Source organism: Eublepharis macularius, chromosome 3, assembly GCF_028583425.1.
Source record: "Eublepharis macularius isolate TG4126 chromosome 3, MPM_Emac_v1.0, whole genome shotgun sequence".
Classification (NCBI taxonomy): Eukaryota; Metazoa; Chordata; class Lepidosauria; order Squamata; family Eublepharidae; genus Eublepharis; species Eublepharis macularius.
Window position 1 is genome coordinate 69,237,158 of NC_072792.1, and position 21,184 is coordinate 69,258,341.

At 41.3% G+C, this 21,184-nt stretch overlaps 1 protein-coding gene across 3 annotated transcripts in view; it reads left to right on the forward strand.

The window, feature by feature from the left end:
- Nucleotides 1-21,184, forward strand: part of REPS2 (RALBP1 associated Eps domain containing 2) — a 142,231-nt gene that overhangs the window by 96,922 nt on the left and 24,125 nt on the right. For 2 of the 3 annotated variants that reach the window (XM_054973727.1, XM_054973724.1), the window contains exons 15-16: nucleotides 4,501-4,559; nucleotides 7,173-7,250. In XM_054973727.1, coding sequence (XP_054829702.1) covers nucleotides 4,501-4,559; nucleotides 7,173-7,250 — 137 coding nt within the window. Of the gene's footprint in view, nucleotides 1-4,500; nucleotides 4,560-7,172; nucleotides 7,266-21,184 lie in introns of all 3 variants that reach the window. The other variant, XM_054973726.1, reaches the window with a different exon arrangement.

A 21,184-nucleotide genomic window follows, 5' to 3' on the forward strand; every position in this document is an offset into this window, starting at 1 on the left:
TCAGTTGTAATTCCGGGAGATCTCCAGCTACCACCTGAAGGCTGCGAGCCCTAGCTGCAGTATTGGAGAAGGATCTCTATGAAGATGGTGTTGCCATTTCCGCTTTGAAGAGAGTGTTTGCTGATATTATGTTCTCTGGATTTTCCTTGGGAATAATGCTTGCATAAGCATGACTTCTTTCAAACAGGTCAAAGATACTTTGAAACAGCAGGATTTAATGAATATTTCATGAATAGCTTGAGTTAGAATATTAGGATTAAAAAAACAGGAAACTGGGTCAAACATGCCTGGTCTGAGTGTTTTGCTTGCCTAAAATGCTAACTTCCAGATACAGAATATTTTTCAAGTTGGATTCCCCCCCTCCCCCCCAAATGTAGTCTGTTGTAAGGAAAGTAGAATACTGCCAGCTGAAATTGAAGCGAAACATTCTGTAGTTTTGGCATTGCTGCAAGGATAATGCATATGAAATCAGGGACTTGGACATAATCCTAGCTTGTTCTACTTTTTTTAAAAAAATGAACTACAAATCACTGTACTTTCCCCAGGAGATTGTTGACCACATATGCAGCAAAGTTATCACTTATGATACAGAACATGAAAGAAACACATGCTGTTGTGCTTACAGCAAATTCTTAATAATAAAGGCACTGAATGAAGAGTTTTTGAAATTTTGACCTAGTTAACTAAGAAATGGACCTAATTCATTTAAGAAAATAAAAATTGCTCCTGTGTGAAGTATTGGTAACATCTCATTCCAAGGACCTGTAATCTCTCTTGATGCCATCCTGTTAATTAAGAGACTGCTTAACACATTTCAGAGCTCTTAAGTATTTCTGCAGAAATGACTGTGTAATCTTTACGCAGACTGTAACATGACAATCTGTATATGGTTCCCCATCTCCATCGCATGCATCATTGAGTTGTGATGGTTCACAGTTTCCTAGCATGTGTATGCTTTTTATGCACCCATAGTGAAACACTGGTATAAGTGGTAATTGAGTTAAAATCATCACATCAGTTAATTCAAACACCAAAGTGGCTTTGGTACAGGAGTATGAAGCAATCCTTGGAGTATCTGTACTTGAGGCTTTATAACAGAACTCTCTCTCTCTCTCTCTTTATATTTGTGTGTGTATATATGAATCTGCCTTTATAATATAAAACAGTAATTATTTTTCTTTAAAAGGACATACTTGTACAGCTATCCATATGCATTCCTTGAAGAAGAAAAAAATCAAACCCCTTAGTTTCATTAGAGAGCAGGGAGAATGAAAGCATACCAAAGCTTTTCCCATTAAAGCAAGGGGACAAAGAAAAGTAAAGGATATCTCTGTATGGTAGACATCAGAACTTAAGGGCTATGAGTGGAGATGAGGTAAGGGAATCAGGCTATGCCTATTGAAAGCAACAGTGAAATTTTAATGGGGGCAGGGGTGGAATCCCAAATGTGAGCAACTCTTGGGAAAATTGCTAGATAGAGAACTAAATGTGAGCATGTTCACAGCATATCCCTACAGTAAACAGTAACATATGAAAGAGAGATCTTTTGTGGATGTGCTGAAACATACCTAGAAGCTATCATTATCCAAAACTCATGTACACATATTATTGGTTTGACTACACAAATGTCTCAGAGCAGACCTGAAAGACCTGAAATCAAATCCACATTCAGACAGGAAGTTGACTGGATGATCTTGGGGCAATCCTGTTCTTGCAGCAGATCTACAAGGCTGTTGAGGAAAACATGGAAAAAGCATACACACCACCCCAAATTCCTTGAAGGAAGGGCAGAATAAAAATGCTAAGTAGATAAGTTAACATCTCCTATTTAAACACAGAAGACATGTCACAAACATGCCTTTTCATATCACTTGAAATGCTCCAAACTTGTGGGTCAGAATTCTCAGAATTTTGCGCATAAACAGTCTCACAGCCCTTCTTATCCAAAGGCTGAAATCCAGTCCTAACACCTTACATTAAGAATCATTCAGCACCTCACACTATTTGATCAAATCTCATCAAAAGCAGAGAAAAATTTTCTTGTTAGGTATATTTTGCATAGGGAACAAGGGGTGAAGATATTACACCCATATTGTTTTTATTTAAATCATGCCTAATTGTAGAAAGAATACCACCAGTAACTTAATACATACTTTTTCATATATTTAATGACTGTGATTAACCTTTTAATCCTACAGATGTTTCTGTGGCTTTTGTGGGTAATGTGTCCTAAATTCCAATGGCTTGCAACCCAGACACAATGTATTTGTGATGCCAGATTTTACTGGCCATTTACAAATCTGAATATACGCGATCCTCCCTCCCCTATGTTACACACACGTGTGTGTGTTGGAAGAATTATATTTAGCAGTTGTCCATAAATCTTTAAAACCTAATTATTTCCTATTATTATTTCACTAGATTTTGTAAATGATCATACCCAAGCAATTCTGAAAAAGAGAGCATGTAATTTTAAAAGATTTCATATGCTTTAACAAAGGCATGTACAATAAGATTTTTGGTGTAGGATACATGTATCAATTTGCCATTCTCATGGGTCAAGTGCCAGAATTTTAAACTGTCAAGTGACAAGCACAAAAGATGCTAAGTATCTTTCCAACTGTGTATGCTAAAAATGTTGTGTAGTTGTAAGAAACTGCTAGAAGATTAAGTATGATAAGATTCCTTGACTGTACGTCCTGCCATCATTAACATAACTCATTCTCAATGTGGTCCCCTCTGTAGATACTTAAGTTCAGAGTTTGGGACCAATGGACAAACAGGACAGATCTTTCTACAAATCTGAGAAAAGTCCCACGTTTGCAGAAAAATCTGAAATCTTTTTTAGAAAATTGGAGTTAAAACCTCCCAAAACGATAGAAGCAGCACTTGCAGCTTTAAGAAATGAATGCCCTCAGTGGCCATTGCTAGGCAACTAGAATAGTATTGTCAGCCTTCCAGCCTTCGTTTCTGTCAGTAAAAGACAGAGGGAGAGGGGAAAGGCCTTCTCTAGGGCTATTTTGGCATTTGAGGGAGAATTAATTGAAACCAGGCTCAGCAGCAACCACTGAGCAATTTGCTATCACATGACTTCCATGACTCACACAGTCACTGCTGCTTGCCACTGTTCAACATCAGCCACCCTATGAAAGCCAGTGTAATGGTTAGACTTTTGAGCTAGGATCTAAGAGGTGGTGGTGGAGAATGCCCTCAAGTCATAGCTGACTTATGGCAACCCCTGGTGGGGTTTTCATGACACGAGAGTAACAGACTCAGGTTCAAATCCCCATTCTGCTCAGTGGGTAAACTTGGGCCAGTTACACATTCTCAGTCTAACCTACCTCACAGGCGTTTTTTGAGGATAAAACGGAGCGGAAAATGCTGCAAGTTTCTTTTCATCCCCATTGTGGAGAAAGGTGGGATCTAAATGAAATAAACAAATAAATACAGCTGATCATCAGAAGCAGATAAAAGGTTGATTGGTGGGTGGGGTGTGGAAGGGTGAGGATATGGGGGTTACCAGGAGAGAGAGAAGGGGAAATAGTGTACAGTGTGGGATACAAGGGATGCATCCATTAAGTCCTTGCAAGTTCATCACTGTGCAGATGGGCCTGGTCCAGCAGCCAGCACCAAACAATTGCCCCTGGTAATGTTTTCACAGTGAAAGACTGCCAAAAGAAAATCTGAAGATGTGGCTGGGGGGGGGAAATAAAGGTAGGTTGTTAGTGGGTGGGAAGGAGAAAGGACACAGGGAGGGGGGAGAGACTATGGAAGCTTTCAAGGATAAGAAAGAGGAAATAGTGGGGGAGGGGAAGATGAGATGCCCTCCACTAATCCTTGCAGGTCCTCAGCTCATACATGTATAATCCGTATGTCACTAATTGCTTCAAAAAGCCTCATCTCTGCAGATTATGGATTTAACTGAAGCCAGATTGAGAAGTATAATAGATGACGGTCCCGTCACGGGCATTAGCATCTCAGATCATTGGCTTAGAACAGAAGACTGAATTATTTTATGTTACTGTAAAGCCTTAAATGAGATGGTTGTTCAGTTTCTTCCCTCTTCAGTCCCTGCCAAAAATATAGCTCGCCCAAAAGCCAGAATATTCAATTCCACCCACAGATGTTTTCTGTACAACTGCACTTTTTCACATCACATTTTATTTTGAATGCTTTCTAATATCCACATTATGAGATTGCTTCAATTTTTAAAGCAAGAGTGTTAGTGACAGAACAGAAATCTTGAGGGAAGCTTCACTTTCTTGTACCTCAGTTCAAAACTTTCACTAAAAATAGCCATTGTCAGTGTTTGGTATATTATTACAGAATATATAACTTTCTGAGGAAGACCAAGAAGTTATGTTGTTCATTTAATATTGCTTTTAGCAGAAACAAAATTAGCTTGATTTGAATTGTTAACAAACCAAAAGGCTCTAATCATGTATTTTGTTTGAGGGTCCATGCATTAAATTTGTTTCTTTTGTCCCTTTGTTTCAACAGCTAGGGCAGGCTGGCTTCCACTTCCCCCTGCTCTGCCTCCTAGGCCTTTTGGTTCACAGGTATGTGCAGAACTTTAGCAGGAGAATATTGGATGTACTGTTTCTTTTAAAATGGCCGTTAGCGTTTTTTTTCCCAGACAGGCGAGGCACCATCTTTTGTGGCACTGCTCTTGTCATTGTACTTAAAACAGAAGAAATACTGTCAATCAGAGTTCCTTTAAAGATCAGTTGTGGGATTTAATCTGCTGATTAACAATTAATATTCCAGTTAACAGAATACAGGTTATTTAGGTAGATCTAACAATTCTGCCATGGTGAACGGAGTAATGGGGAGGGGGTAAACATGATAAGGCAAAAAGTCTTCTGCTAAACAGAATCTGCTATATTATTTGGTTAACTAAAGCAAACTATTGATGACCAACACAGAAAGTACTCCATTCCTCTATACGCACTTTGGTATCATATGTACCTGTCTTAGTCCTGGGCCATACATGAGATAGAATGAGGGGGTAGAATCCTGGGGTGGATGTGTGGACTGCAGCAAACTGTTGGCATAAAACACTGCACAGAACCTGCAAGTCCACAAGAAGACCAAACTAGGAAATTAGAGGGATAGGTTCTAGACAGATCATTCCTTGCAGTTCTCATTTTCTTCTTGCTGGGAGGTTTTTCTTTGTGATTATACGGTACACACTACCACTGCCATATGAAGTGGAACCTTCTGTTCTGCAGTCTCAGCACTCAGTACTCTACCACCTCATTCCACTGCATGCGTAGAACAGAATTCTGTGTCAGTATTGCAGCTGCCTTCATCAAGAAGCCTAAATATCAACAGCTCAGCTGTATATTCTTTTACAGGTATATGAATCTCTAGGTTCCTTTAATCCTGCTGTCCAAAATAGATTTTTAAAAAAACTAACTGATATATCAAATGCATTGATGTTTTAGCATCTCACTATATTTGAAAGAAAGTACACTAACTGTGCAATCCTAAACAGATTTACATCTTTCTAAGTCCATTAAAGTCAGTGGTTTTAGTACAGTATATCTTTGTTTAGGATTGTACTGTATGTGATTACTTAAGAAGGATAGTCCTGGGCTAGTGTTTTTGCAATTTCTAGCACATCCAGGAGATCCTTTATTGGTACTGATAGTTCTGGCTGCCCAGTACTGTAGAATCTTTTTCAGTTGTTGTTAAGCAATTCATTGAAATACTATAGTTTATAATATGTCTGGAATTAGTACACTCCACAAGACCTCTGGGTGACAGGGATTTTTCCCAACTATTCCTTGGCTTCTATGTGTAAACGCTGGCAATCATTCTTCACATTTAGAGAAGGAAATGTGTACAGGTCACTGCATGTGGTTGTATATAATTGACGGCATATCTGATTTACTTATGAGAATTATGCTGCGCAGTTTTCATGGTGTAACAATCCATGATATGCAGTAATACATTAAATCAGCAAAACACATAACCATTGTGTGCAAGCAAATGGATAGTGATGTGAAGGTACACTGGATAGCTCTAAGCTTTTATTTTAAATAAGGAATGCTACATATGGAAATGTTTTGCCTTTATAAAATAGTCAAAGTTATTATACATTAATTTTCCTGTTATTACATTCATTTCATCACCTTCTGTTCAAACTACCATATACCTCCCATATTATGTTCATACCCTTGGACCTCACATAAAAGGGGAAATATGACATTATAACCAAATTATTAAACTATAAAATTCCAGCTTGTGCATGTTACACTGGCTTCTCCATGCACTACACATCTGTTAAATTCTTCTTCTAACTTCCATTCTTAATGTACAGAAGTATCTCCCCAACATTTCTTTCAGCTCTCAAGGACTGATTACTGCTTGTTATTTTTATCATGTCTGTTTATCATTTCCATCTGTCTGTCTGTCTGTCTGTCTCCTGTTTTCTCCTCAATACTGACTCAAAGCAGCTTACAGTACAGAAAGAAAATACTACAGAAACAAACAGGAACAAGGGAAAGGCTTGTGTGCCAAGCAGAGCTTCCCTCTCTCTGCTATGCCGTTTCCACATGTCCTTAAAGGAGTGGCCCACTCACCAAACACTGGTGTCTTTTCTCCTTCACACTTCTCTGATTTCAAAATGGTAGCAGGCTATTTGGCTTCCGATTTTTCAGTGCCTTTTCTGAGAATGCCATTTCCCACACTTTCCTGTGTCCCTGAAAAGACGCCGAAAAAACGGAAGCCAAACGGCCTGCTACCATTTTGAAATCAGAGAAGTGTGGAGTGAAAGAGAAAAGATGCCAGTGTTCGGTGAGTGGGCCATCCCTTTAAGGATATGTGGAAACACCCATAGTCAGTGTTCTATCCAGGCTAAGCACTGAAGGAACCTTTCAGCTCACACCTCTGGGGATGCTAGGCCTTAAATTGCCAGTGAGCAGAGCAGAGGAGAACAATCTCAGTGAGATGTTAGCCACATCATCTTCTCCAGTTCCTCAGTTTTTCCTGTAATTGTTCTTTAAAGTCTTAATCACAGCCCCGCAGAGAAGAAAATAAACCTCAAATTATTTTCTGCAAGTTAAAATAAAGGTGAACCTCATTACTGTTCCATTCTGTCTTCTGTTCATGCTCATGTAAAAATGGCCTCTCTACATATATACGATGTGTGTACTTTTGTCCTGCAGGTTTCTCATCATATTACAAATGTTGAACCAAATGCTCAACTCAAATCAAGCTACAAAGACTTCAGACTTGAAGAACAGGTACAACTTTAAACTGTAAGCATAGAAGTGGCATTTAAGTTTCTCTGTGTCTCTTGCTTGAGAGATACTGGGCTTGTTTAAATTGTCAGAACTATTGCCCTGAATCAAAAAGTAAACCAACCCAAATTTAAAATGTAAAGAGATTAACAGCCCAATTGTATCCACGTTTACTGAGCTCTAAGTTTCATTGATTTCAGTGGGGTTTGTTTCCAAATGAGTATGCAAAGGATTTCAGTACAAGGTTGTTTACACCGGAGTCAAAGATAACAAGGTTGGGGATGACGGTGTGATGTGTTGCCTAAGAATTGGGGAATTGGGTCATTATGGTCAGAAATGTAATACTTCCTGGACTCCTTGCCTACCTGGTCTGCATATCCCACAAAACGCAAGTAAATGGTGGAAGTTTCCCCATCTCACCTGTGTAAAAAAGATACTAACAGATGCAAGTACATTCATTAAAATGTTGTGCTGTTGTTTACACAGTTAGATATTTATACATATGAGGGATGCATGGGAACAGCCCGTAAGTATTTAAGAGCTATTCTTCCAGTTTTAAATTCTCTTGACTTTCAAACTTCTTGATTCCAGTATCTTACAGTGTAACTCAAGTGATTGTATAACCAAGGCCTAGGGATATTCATGGTAGCTTGAGGCTGGAAGCAGGAAGCATTTGCTTACTGGTAGCCTATCATACCCTTGCAGTAGCCATATAGGATTGTTTGGTAAAGGCTGGTCTTGAGAAGAAGAGCAGGGAATTTATCTTAATCCGCTGTAAATTGTGAAGAAGCTATGCTCAGGTCTATCCCCCAAACATTTCTTTGAACACAGACACATGGCTTTCATTCCAGCAGAACAAAACAGTAGTGCTATGGCAGCTTCATAGAAATTGTCCTAACAGGTTACACCATGACCTACTTGTCATGATCCCTTTTTGAATGCAGCTCTATCACTTGTTGAAAGAAATTCTGACCATTTCCACTTGGTAAAATGGGAGAAAATATTGTCTTATTAAATCTTTAGTACTTTCTTTGATATTTTTATGGATGTATACCATCTGTGTGTTTTGGCTGTAACTAAACATCATCCCCCCCCCCTCTCTCTCTCTCACACACACACCCCTACCTTATGTGCCTAGGCACCAAAATATGCTTTACATTGGTCAATGATACATTCTAGTTAGAGTTTGTAATTCAGATTTGCTGTTCTTAAGTATAGCAATCAGAGTTATAATAAGCATATGGGTTGCATTACTTAATGGGGCCCTTGGCTTAAAAGGGCATACATAAGTACAAGTGGAAGTGATCTGTTTTCAGACTAGGAGAATGACGGAAATGAATCAAAGGGAGGCAGAAATCCTGGAATGACATAATTTCTCTCTCTCTGTTATAACTGGTTTTCATTCTAAGTATTACAGACTACGTAGAATTGCTGTAGTCTCTTTGTTCACACAGTATAGTTGAGCAGTACTTTATCCCAAGGGTTCTAGTTTTAAATAGAAGATGGGGAGGCATTTGGGTTACACTGAGACTGGGGCACAATTCTTTGCAGCAGCTTCCGTAGCCAGAAGTTGCCATATCCCTATCATGTATTTTTCATAAAAACTGCTACTACATCTTCTCTAAATAAGATTTTTCAGATGCTGCTCACCCAAATAAGAAGTTATTTGTACTTCTTAAAGCTATTTCATAATGAATGCATCAGTTTTAAGTTTTTGCTTGATTTGACTAAGGGAAATAGGTGAGTCTTCCTGCCAATAGGTCTTTGTATGTGTTTATACAATAATGCTATTTTTGTGGATTTGTTTAGTCTGAAGCTCTGCATCACAATCTCCTGCCAGAGACTATTCTAACAAGCAATGTGCTATCATAAATTCCAGAAAGGTAGCCATGTGCAAGAAATGACAGCTATCTAAGGGTTGTAGTGAAAAATGTGCATGTCAAGGACACCGGGAAACAAGATATTCATGTTGGTATGGAAATAATAGAAGCCAGTGATGGGAGAGCTGTAATCCTTGATGCTAAACAAGATGATAGGTATAATGAGCATTTCAGAAACTTGATGGAATGTAGAAAAATCAATGAGATGCAGTGATCCTGCACAGAAATTCTGTAGAAAGGGCTGGAATTAGGTTTACTTTGGTTCTGAATGTCAGAGGACATAAAGTCTAATAAACTAGAAACCTAAGAGGAATAAATGCCACCACAGAATTATTATGAAAGAATATCAGGTCCAAAAGGTAATTTACAGAGAAGTTTTAAGCAGAGTTGCACTTTTCTATCTCCCACCTGACCAGAACTCAAAAGGTTATCTTGGAATGGATAAAGAAATAGAGGAGGCAAGAAAAAGAGGAACTGATATAAAAATGGGTGATTTCAGTGGCAAAGCATAAATGGCTATGCCATGGCAGCTAGAACAGAAACAGTGGTGGACTTAGCCCTGAGTGGTATGCAGGACTTGGTGTGAGATAATTATTTGGGAACAATGACTGTAGTGTTATTAAATGCTTACATTTGCATATTTGGTTTCAGAAATGGAAATTGCTAAAAATGGGGGTTGGGGGATTAGTAAAGTGGAAGTTGGAAGAGAGTAGATAGGGTAAATCTTCAGAAGAGTTGGAAGTTATGTGGAAGCCCATACAGAAGGTATAGCAGAGTTGAGGAAAGGTATTGTCAAATCTGATGTCTACGTGCCTAAAAAGCAGAGTCAAAGAAGATGGCTTTGTAGGAGAAAGTACAAATCCTAGTTTAAGTTTGGTTTGCTGTAAAAGCCATAGTTTTTCATTAGATGGCTCGATAAGACAATGAGAATCTCCCAAGCTTGTTCTCAGAAGCAAACTAGTGCATTAAATGAATTAGAAACTCATTGAAATAAAGGATTGCACTGTACACCTAGTACTATTTAAGTGAATTCTTCTACAGTGGATGCATTTGTTAACATTTTATTATATTATTTTAATTGATTCTGTAAAATAAATATACAATGATGATTTGAAGGTGGGGAAGGCCATCTGTTTCATACTCAGTTTTACTGGATTGTTAAATGAAACATTTCTATAAAATTCTGATACAGTAGAAACATGTTCTTTTTTATTTTGAACATATTTTTCTTAAATGAAGATTCTGTTAATATAGCCATAGAAGAATGCACATTCTGCCTTCCATTTTACTTTAATCTAGTTTTGTAAAACTGAAATATAAAAGAAGAATGGTAATATTCCCATGAAGGGCCTATTCATGCCTTTGGAGACCCCCCTCCCCAAAGTTCCTTGTAATTTATGTACATTAGTGGTTTTGCCCCAAACCTTATCACTGATGCTCAGACAGCTCTAAAGAGAAAAGGCTTATCAAAATATGATACTTGCAGAGGGCTCAAAAGCAGTCAGTGCACCCACTTCCTGGCAGCTTGTTGCATTTGCATCCCTATAGATTTCCGTTCTGTGTTATCTAGGGGTGTGCAAGCCAAAAATTTTCGGCTAAAGCCGAAAGCAGAAAGCCGAAAGAGGATTCTCTTTCGTATAAGCCAAAAGCCGAAACGGCCAGCCGTTTCGGCTTTCGGCTTTCGGCTTACTTTCGGCTTTCGGCTTTAGGCTTTTTCAATGGGAAAATGCCTCCGGCGTCTTCCCGGACGTCTGGGGGAGGCATTTTCCCACCGAATCAGCCCTAAATTGGTGGGGACCTTCCTCTAACCCCTCTCTACAAACCCCCCAAGTTTCAGACCGATTGGACTTTGGGGGGCCATGTTATGGCCCCCCAAAGCAGGTCCCCCTATCCTCCCATAAGAAAGCGAAGGAGCAGCATATTGTTAGCATGCTGCTGCTCATCTTCTTCATTATTTCCTATGGGGAAAAATGAAGAAGCAGGCTTCCTTTGCCAGGGGTGGCATTTTGCATGCAAAATGCCCCCTTACCCTCAGGGGCCCTTCTCCCACTCTTCCTCCCACCCCCCACCAAGGCTCAGCCTGCTCCCACTTGGGGGGGGCATTTCATGGCCTCCCCAAGTAGGTGCTCTGCTCTCATCTCTACCACTGACAGCTGGGGGGGGGGCTTGTCTTGCCAGGGGTGGCATTTTGCATGCAAAATGCCCCCCAACCCTCTGGGGCCCTTCTCCCACCCCCCACCAAGGCTCAGACTGCTCCCACTTGGGGGGGGGCATTTCATGGCCTCCCCAAGTAGGTGCTCTCATCTCTACTACTGACAGCTGGGGGAGGCTTGTCTTGCCAGGGGTGGCATTTTGCATGCAAAATGCCCCCCAGCCCTCTGGGGCCCTTCTCCCACCCTTCCTCCCACCCCCCACCAAGGCTCAGACTGCTCCCACTTGGGGGGGCCATTTCATGGCCTCCCCAAGTAGGTCCTCTCAGCCCCTAAAGTCCACCCCTTACAGCCCCACACAAACCCAATTCCCCCCCAGCTGCCACACACAGACCCAAATCCCCACATTAGCCCCTCACAGACCCAAATCCACCCCCACCTGCCCCACACCCATAACCCCAGGAACAGGCTGGCAAAGGCCAGCCCTCTCCCTTTGTTCCCTATGCTGGGAACTTCTAAACTCTCTTTCCCTGGGCAATTCTGCACAGCCCAGGGGTGCCACAATGGTGGGCACACTTTTGAGTGCCAGCTGGTCCCTGTGAAAGAGCACCTGAACCACAGACACCCTCCCTCAAATTCCCCCACCACCTACAGAGATGGCTGGCCAGCCAGCCCCATTGTTCCCTATGATGGGAACCAACTGCACAACAAAGAATAAAACAAGAACAACACAAAATAAAGTTTTTAAAAAATTATTTTCTCCCTTCCAAAGTACAAGTAGGCAAAGCATTATGACACATTACACCAGCAGTCCCCCACACAGAAAAATAACACAACTCACTTAACATCAGAGAATCACAAAGCACGATTCCTGTCAAAAACACTTTATTTCTTGAACAGCTTTAGGTTACACAGCAGGGGGGAACACCAAAGGGCATGGCAGCACTATCTTACACAAAAATAACACAACTCACTTAACATCAGAGAATCACAAAAGAACAATTCCTGGCAAAAACACTTTATTTCTTGAACAGCTTTAGGTTACACAGTAGGAGGGCACAACAGGGCATGATAGCAATGTACTACAAAAAATAATACAAACCACTTCACCGTTTTTGACAGCAATTGTGTTTGTGTGATTCTCTGATGTGAAGTGAGTTGTGTTATTTTTGTGTAGTACACTGCTTTCCGGCTCTGTTGTGCCTTCCTACTGTGTGACCTAAAGCAGTTACAGAAATAAAGTGCTTTTGACAGCAATTTTTTGGGGTGATTCTTTAATGTGAAGTGAGTTGTGTTATTTTTGTGTAAGATACTGCTTCCATGCCCTTTGGTGTTCCCCCCCCCCCGCTGTGTAACCTAAAGCTGTTCAAGAAATAAAGTGTTTTTGACAGGAATTGTGCTTTTGTGATTCTCTGATGTTAAGTGAGTTGTGTTATTTTTGTGTAAGATAGTGCTGCCATGCCCTTTGGTGTTCCCCCCTGCTGTGTAACCTAAAGCTGTTCAAGAAATAAAGTGTTTTTGACAGGAATCGTGCTTTGTGATTCTCTGATGTTAAGTGAGTTGTGTTATTTTTCTGTGTGGGGGACTGCTGGTGTAATGTGTCATTATGCTTTGCCTACTTGTTCTTTGGAAGGGAGAAAATAATTTTTTAAAAACTTTATTTTGTGGTGTTCTTGTTTTATTCTTTGTTGTGCAGTTGGTTCCCATCATAGGGAACAATGGGGCTGGCTGGCCAGCCATCACTGTAGGTGGTGGGGGAATTTGAGGGAGGTGTCTGTGGTTCAGGTGCTCTTTCACAGGGACCAGCTGGCACTCAGAAGTGTGCCCACCATTGTGGCACCCCTGGGCTGTGCAGAATTGCCCAGGGAAAGAGAGTTTAGAAGTTCCCAGCATAGGGAACAAAGGGAGAGGGCTGGCCTTTGCCAGCCTGTTCCTGGGGTTATGGGTGTGGGGCTGCTGGGAGTGGATTTGGGTCTGTGAGGGGCTAATGTGGGGATTTGGGTCTGTGTGTGGCAGCTGGGGGGGAATTGGGTTTGTGTGGGGCTGTAGGGGGTGGACTTTGGGGGCTGAGAGGACCTACTTGGGGAGGCCCTGAAATGGCCCCCCCAAGTGGGAGCAGTCTGAGCCTTGGTGGGGGGTGGGAGGAAGGGTGGGAGAAGGGCCCCAGAGGGCTGGGGGGCATTTTGCATGCAAAATGCCACCCCTGGCAAGACAAGCCTCCCCCAGCTGTCAGTGGTAGAGATGAGAGCACCTACTTGGGGAGGCCATGAAATGCCCCCCCCCAAGTGGGAGCAATCTGAGCCTTGGTGGGGGGTGGGAGAAGGGCCCCAGAGGGTTGGGGGGCATTTTGCATGCAAAATGCCACCCCTGGCAAGACAAGCCTCCCCCAGCTGTCAGTGGTAGAGAATGAGATTAGAGCACCTACTTGGGGAGGCCATGAAATGGCCCCCCCAAGTGGGAGCAGGCTGAGCCTTGTTGGGGGGTGGGAGGAGGGGTGGGAGAAGGGCCTCTGAGGGTGAGGGGGCATTTTGCATGCAAAATGCCACCCCTGGCAAAGGAAGCCTGCTTCTTCATTTTTCCCCATAGGAAATAATGAAGAAGATGAGCAGCAGCATGCTAACAATATGCTGCTCCTTCGCTTTTTTATGCGAGGATAGGGCGACCTGGTTTGGGGGGCCATAACATGGCCCCCCAAAGTCCAATCGGTCTGAAACTTGGGGGGTTTGTAGACAGGGGGTTAGAGGAAGGTCCCCACCAATTTTGGGCTGATTCGGTGGGAAAATGCCTCCCCCAGACGTCCGGGAAGACGCCGGAGGCATTTTCCCATTGAAAAAGCCTAAAGCCGAAACGTTTCGGCTTTTTTTCTTTCGGCTCGCCGAAACGTTTCGGCTTAGCCTGAAACGTTTCGGCTAACCTGAAAGAAGCCGAAACACTTTTGTTTCGGCTTTCTTTTGGCTTTCAGAAAGCCAAAATGCACATCCCTAGTGTTATCACTGTCGGCTTCTAGAGCAAACTGTAAAAATGAGTGAATGGTTCTCTGAGCTACGTACCAGGCTTGACGAGAGGTTTGATTTCTTTGGGGAAATGTCTTGGACAGAAAAATGAATTTGAAGCACCAACAATTAGGAAAATTTAGAAGGAAATTCTACCAAATTAATAAAAGATTTAAAATGTTGCTAAGTTTATATTCTGTGCCTACTCCTTGGTTACTGTTTTACTTATTTATCACTCTTCAGTGTCTGTAAGCCTGATGCTATTGGACTGCTACAAAATATGTCAACTTGCAGCAAAGTACTCACTTTTACTACTTTCACACATGACAGTATGTCTCTTATTTTATTCCTTTAAACTAGGATTACCAACTTCCAGGTAGTGGCTGGAGATCTCCTGGAATTACAACTGATCTCCAGCCAACAAAGATCAGTTTCTCTGGAAAAAATGGCTGCCATGGAAGTTAGACTTTATGGCATTACATCCAGCTGAGGTCCTTTTTTTCCCAAACTCTGCCATCCTCAGGCTCCACCCCTCCAAATCTCCAGGATTTCCCAAGTAGGAGTGGCAACCATACTTTAAACTTCTATAGGGAAAACGTCATGGGTTGCCACCCTGAACATTAGAGTTGTGGGGGGGAACACATGAATGGCTTGTTAGCAGGGTGTCTGTCTTTAGGGTCACTTTGAATTTTATCTGATTCCTATTTGGAATTAATTGTTGTTTCTTCATGGTATATGTGCATAAAATGATTTACACCGCATACACACCAAGAAACCATGGCAAATCATTGTGACTACATGTATTAATTTTGTAATGTATGAAGCAGTGGAAACAGAATGGAAGTTTAAATATTATCTATCTCGTTGTCAAGCCAACTGTTTCTCTAAGCCAGCTTCTGTTCTTGTTTCATTTGCCAAATATTGGTAGGTACAAGATTACTCATGTATTAAATGTGTTAAAGCATAGAGAGCATTTAGATGAGGCCATTCTGACACAAGTTCAACTTATGCCTGACATCTGCGGAATTGCCAGCTTCAGCTAAACCAGTACTTGGTGTGTATGAGGTGCATATGCAGGTATAGCTGTTACTACGTAATCTAATTTAAATTGTTTTGGCAATTTCCACTAGGTGGCAGTTTAAGGACACTGCTACCAGTTAGATTGTGTTCCCTATATTAATCTCTGGTCTTTTTTCATTAAAAGAATATTTCTCGCATGAGGCTTTCTAGGTAGCAGAATCTATTACGGCTTTTGAGCTGTACATTCCACAGTGGAGTGTATTCCTCTTCCTAGCGATAGCAGGCAGAACAGTAACAGCCAGACAGTGCTTCTTGTCACGAGTCCGTCTGGGTTGCTGATCTGTTCTTTGAATTTAGTATGGAACTTTGGGAAAGGGTTATCTTGTAATCCGAGTAAGGCAAGTTAAACCTGTAAGAACAGTAGTGTAAATATAAGCTGTGGACATAATTCCTAATATGGGCATGTGCTCCTAGTTCTGCTTTCACACACTCTGACTGATATCATTCTGTGTTGTGGCTCCCACTTTGTGTGCCTGAGGAGGTTAGGAAGGCCCCAGAATGTGTAAAACAGAATTCTTCAAATGGGATTTTGTGTATGTGTGTGTGTGTGTGTGTATGTAATGTGTCACGTCACCTCTGACCTATGGTGACCCTATGAATGAAAGACCTTCAAAACATCCTATCATTAACAGACTTGCTCACATCTTCCAAACTGGAAAACGTGGTTTCTTTTATTGAGTTAAACCATCTCGTTTTAGGGCTTCCTCTTTTCCTACTGCCTTCTACTTTTCCTAGCATTATTGACTGTTCCAGAGAATCTTCTCATGATGTGATCAAAGTACGATGTCCTCAGTTTTGTCATTTTAGCTTCTAGGGAGAATTCAGGCTTGATTTGATCTAGTGCCAACTTATTTGTCTTTTTGGCTGTCCATGGTATCCACAAAACTCTCCTCCGGCACCACATTTCAAATGAATCAATTTTCTTCCTGTCAGCTTTCTTCACCGTCCAACTTTCACATCCTTGCATAGTAATGGGGAATACCATAGTTTGGATTATCTTGATCTTGGTCACCAGAGAGACATCTTTATCTTTAAGGATATTTTCTAGCTCCCTCACAGCTGCTCTCATGAGTCTCAGTCTTCTGTTTTCTTATTGCAGTCTCCCTTTTGGTTGATAATTGAGCCAAGGAATAGAAAATCTTAAACAATTTCAATTTCCTCATTGTCAACTTTAAAATTCTGTAGTTCCTCAGTGGTCATTACCACTGTCTTCTTGATGTTTAACTGTAATCCTCCTTTGGTACTTTCTCCTTTAACCTTCATCAGTAGTCGTTTCAAGTCTTCACTATTTCCTGCTAGTAATGTGGCGTCATCTGCATATATCAATTTGGTAATGTTCCTTCCACCAATTTTCACACCACCTTCTTCTAGAGCTAATCCAGCTTTCCTTATGATATACTCTGCATAGAGGTTGAACAGGTAGAGAGATAATATGCATCCTTGTCTGACAACTTTGCCAATTGGAAATCATTCTGTTTCTTCGTATTCTGTCCTGACATTAGCCTCTTGTCCAAAGTACAGGTTGCACATCAAAACAATCAGATGTTGTGGCACCCCCATTTCTTTTAACACTCTCCATAGCTTTTCATGATCCACACAGTCAAAAGCTCTCCTTTTATCTATAAAACGCAGACTGATTTTCTTCTGAAATTCTCTGATATGTTCCAATAGCCATCTTAAATATGCAATGTGATCTTTAGTGCCTTTTCCTTTTCTGAATCCAGCTTCAACATCTGACATTTCTTGCTCCATATATAGTAAGAGTCTTTGCAGTAGAATTTTGAGCATCACTTTGATTGCGTAAGAAATTAATTCAATAGTCCGATAGTTGCTGCACTCTTTAGCATCCCCTTTTTTGGCAAGTGAAATGTAGACTGAACATTTCCAGTCCTTGGGCCATTGTTTTGTGTTCCATATTTGTTGTCATATTCTTGTTAAGATTTTGATGGACTCTGTTTCTGTAGCTTGAAATAGCTCTATTGGTATTCCATCTACACCAGGGGCGTTGTTTCTCCCAATTGTTTTTAGTGCAGCTTTTACTTCACTTTCTAAGATTTCTGGTTCTTCATCAAAAGATTCTTCGTTGAAGGTATCTCTCATCCTTCCATCTCTTTTATATAGTTCTTCCGTGTATTGTTTCCATCTTCCCTTTATTTTGACCTGATCAGATACTGTATTTCCACGCTGATCTTTCAGCATCCCAAGCCATTGCTTGAATTTCCCTTTGATTTCTTGGATCTTTTGGAACAAATCTCTTGTTCTTTCTTTTTTGTTGTTGCCTTCTATTTCTTTGCACTGGTTATTATAATGGATTTCTTTGTCTCTGCATGCAAATTGCTGAAGAGCTGCATTTAGAATTTTGGCCCTATTTCTGTCACCTTTTGCTTTTGCTTCTTGTCTATCTTTAGCAATTTTAAGAGTTTTCTCAGTCATCCATTTAGGCTTCTCCTTTCTTTTGGCTACAGGAACAGTCTTTACACATTGTTCCTTGATAATATCTCTAGGTTTCAGCCCATAGTTCTTCTGACCAGGGCCAGCCCGCCCATTGAGGCCGGGCTGGCAGCCACCTCAGGGCGATAAGGCGCCGGAGGGGCACCGGCCCAGGGGCAGGAGCGTGCGCCACAGAGCTGCCACTGCCACTGGCCAGGAGCACATGCTGGCGGCCCCGAGCGGGCAGCAAGCGGGCAGCCTTCCGTTCAGTTGCTCTGCGGGCCAGGCACAGCCGGTGGCCAGGGCGGCCAGTTGTGCCTGGCCTGCAGAGCAACTGAATGGGAGGGCTGGATGGCCCCGTGCGCAAACCCAGCTCTGCGTGATGATGTCACACACAGTGATGTCATCATGCAGTTCAGTGCACGCACGCACACAGAGGCAGCCCCTTAAGCTGCCTCAGGTGCCGGCGACGCTGGAGCCGGCCCTGCTTCTGGCTCACAATCATTTAAACATAATATTGCAAATCTGTTCTCTACATAATCTTTAAATTCTTCAGGATTATTTATGGGTTTTATAGTACTGTTTCTTAATTTCTGTGATCCTGTTTTTGCACTTCTTATGTCATATCTTATACTATTTTATTACATTGCTTTCTAACTTTAGATTTCAGTTTTTATTACAATATTTATTACATGTTATAATGTTCTTGTTGCATTGCTAAATTTTGTAATCTGACTTGAGTTTCAATGAGAAAGGCAGACTATACATAAAGTAAATAAATACTAGCAAGTATAGGAGACTTTCAAACTGGAAGAATAGCTCTTGAATACTAATAGGCTGTTCCCATGCATCCCACACATGTATGAGTTTCTAATTTTTTTAAACAACAGCATGATCTTATACATTCTTATGAATGTACTTCTAGCCACTAGCATCCATAACTTAATTTGATTTTTTGCATATATGAAGACCAGGCAGGCAAGGATTCTGCAAAGCATCAACTTTCTGAGAAGAGTGTATTTAAAGAGATAACTTTCAAGAACACAAAACACTTGGTGTTTAATGAAGCTCATAATGAAATACTCACAATGGAAAACTTCAAGAAACAATTTGGGTAAGGGTGCCATGCTTCCTAAATGGCAACAGTTACGGCATTTTTGATAATTTACACTGTACATTAACTCAAGTAACACTCTAATTAGAAACAAAATATGTTTTGTTCTCCTTGTTATTCAGTTCTATAAGTAAAGAGACGAGTGATCCTTTCAAAGGCACTTAAAGTGATGTTCGAAGTTTTGCCATTTGTTTTCTGAAAAGTGGAGTTCTATAAGTGCTGAGTGCTTTTTCTTTTACTGATGTGAAAAATGTGTAGCGAACACACAAGATGGATAAATAAAAAAGGGAGGAGGAGTACATGTGCAGCTGCAATGTGTTAGCTTGTTAAACTTGGCTGGAATCTGAAGGCAGACACAAGCCCAACTCTGGGGAATCTCACTTTTAGAACCATTTATCCACTTTTCCTCACTTCCCTTTTCACCACAATCCATATCTTTTGTTCTTGACATTTTCTTTCTCAAAAAAGAATATACTTCATGATGTTCTCTGGGACTGTCAGCAGTGGTTCTCTGTTGATCATCCAGATTCTGCACTGTCATGCTGAAGACATTTTCAGATTTACAGTGTATTCATGTACGGCTCATATCAGGGTATACTAGCACTATTACATATGCATGGAGGCACATGCAGTTCATACTTTTGGTGAATATTAAATTATGATTGCACAACTGACAATATATTCTGTGTTGCAGACAAGTGTAAATAGTAATGCTAGTGCCTGTACTGTGTCACTGTAGAGTTGCAATATATTATTCATTTTTCTTTAACCAGGATTGATTTCATACAAGAGGTTTTTTCCCGTGGTGGTCATGCTGCCAGTGCAAATGTTGCTCAATTTGTACTTGCAACAGAGATTCCATACAGCCCAGGGTAACCTGTTTTTTCACCCTCATAAATTATAGTTTTTGTTCCACACCAGGTGATGATTGAATCATGCCCTCTCCCACACTTACGATTCTCTGTGTGCATAGCACAGTTCAAGAATAGTGTAATACTGTACTTTTTAAAAAGCATGTTTGCATAGGTGTGTTGCAGCATAACTCAGTGCTTGAATCCTTTAATAATACTAATTGCTGGAAGGTAGTTGGTGTCCCATTGTGGTCATTTACACTGAAAAGACTAATTGGCTTCCTAGTGCTTAGGAAAAGGGGAGAGAACACCTCAGGAACTTTTCAAGTGCTTATCAAGAGAGCAGACTTGCCGCTTGCATGTAGTAACAGCTCTCCAATATTGCCTTGAAACCCAGTTTTGTTTGTGTCAGCAATGACACTTAGGCAGTTTACACTGAAAATACAGAGGAAGTTAGTTCAGACACAAGGCATACCTTCACTTCCAGACACATGAAAAAGAGTGTCCTAACAATACCATGTGAGGAAAGACTTAACTTTTTCAGTTTTTAGCATAAAAATGGGCTGTTAAAAATCTGCCCCGACCGGTACTTCGAGAGCATCAGATCTAAGAGCTTCATCAACTCCAAGACCTCCCTTGACACCATCCTCTAATTCGGGCTCGAAGACTCCTTGGAGTTGAGCTTTGCCCGTTGTACCCGAGATGCCCGGTGCATCAGATCTGACTTGTTTGGATCTGAAGACACCTCGGAGTCGAATGCCATCTATCGCACCCAAGCTATCTACTCTCCCAGATCCAAGCCAATCAGGTTCGAAGGCTGCTTGGAGTCAAGCGGCTTTGACCTTGGAACCAACAAGATCCTGATGTATTGAGTCAGATCCAAGGTTGCCTTCCAGGTCAGATCCTTTGAATGGAAGCAAGCACCCTATCTCTAAGGGACCTAAATCAGTGACTTCAGCAGCCTTACAGGTGAATTCTTCCCTGATAGTTGCAGAGTCAACATCAGAAGGAGAGCCACCCAAGAAAAAGCAGAAGAAGACAAAACACCTCTCTTCAGATGAGCCGGTAGTGACATCCCCGAAAGAAAGATAGATTGAACAGGAGGTCCTGATCTTGGACCACCCATCTACCCCCACGGGTTGCTCAAGGTCTTTTCAGTTAGATCCAAATCTTGATCAGCCCATTCTTTGGAAGAAGAAGGTGAAATTCCTCACAGGAGAGAATGATCATACCTCTCTTCCAGAGAGGAACACTACTACTCCCATGACAATGAATGATGGTGCCATGGAGAATCATCTTCTTACAGTGTGGATACTGGAAGGACCTTCTTCACAGATGTAATTTCGAAAGACCCATCACCTGTTCCTTTGAGAAAACAACACTCGTTATCAAGCTCTAGGATGGTGTTCCAGTTGTCTGACAGAGATACTGGTTTGGAA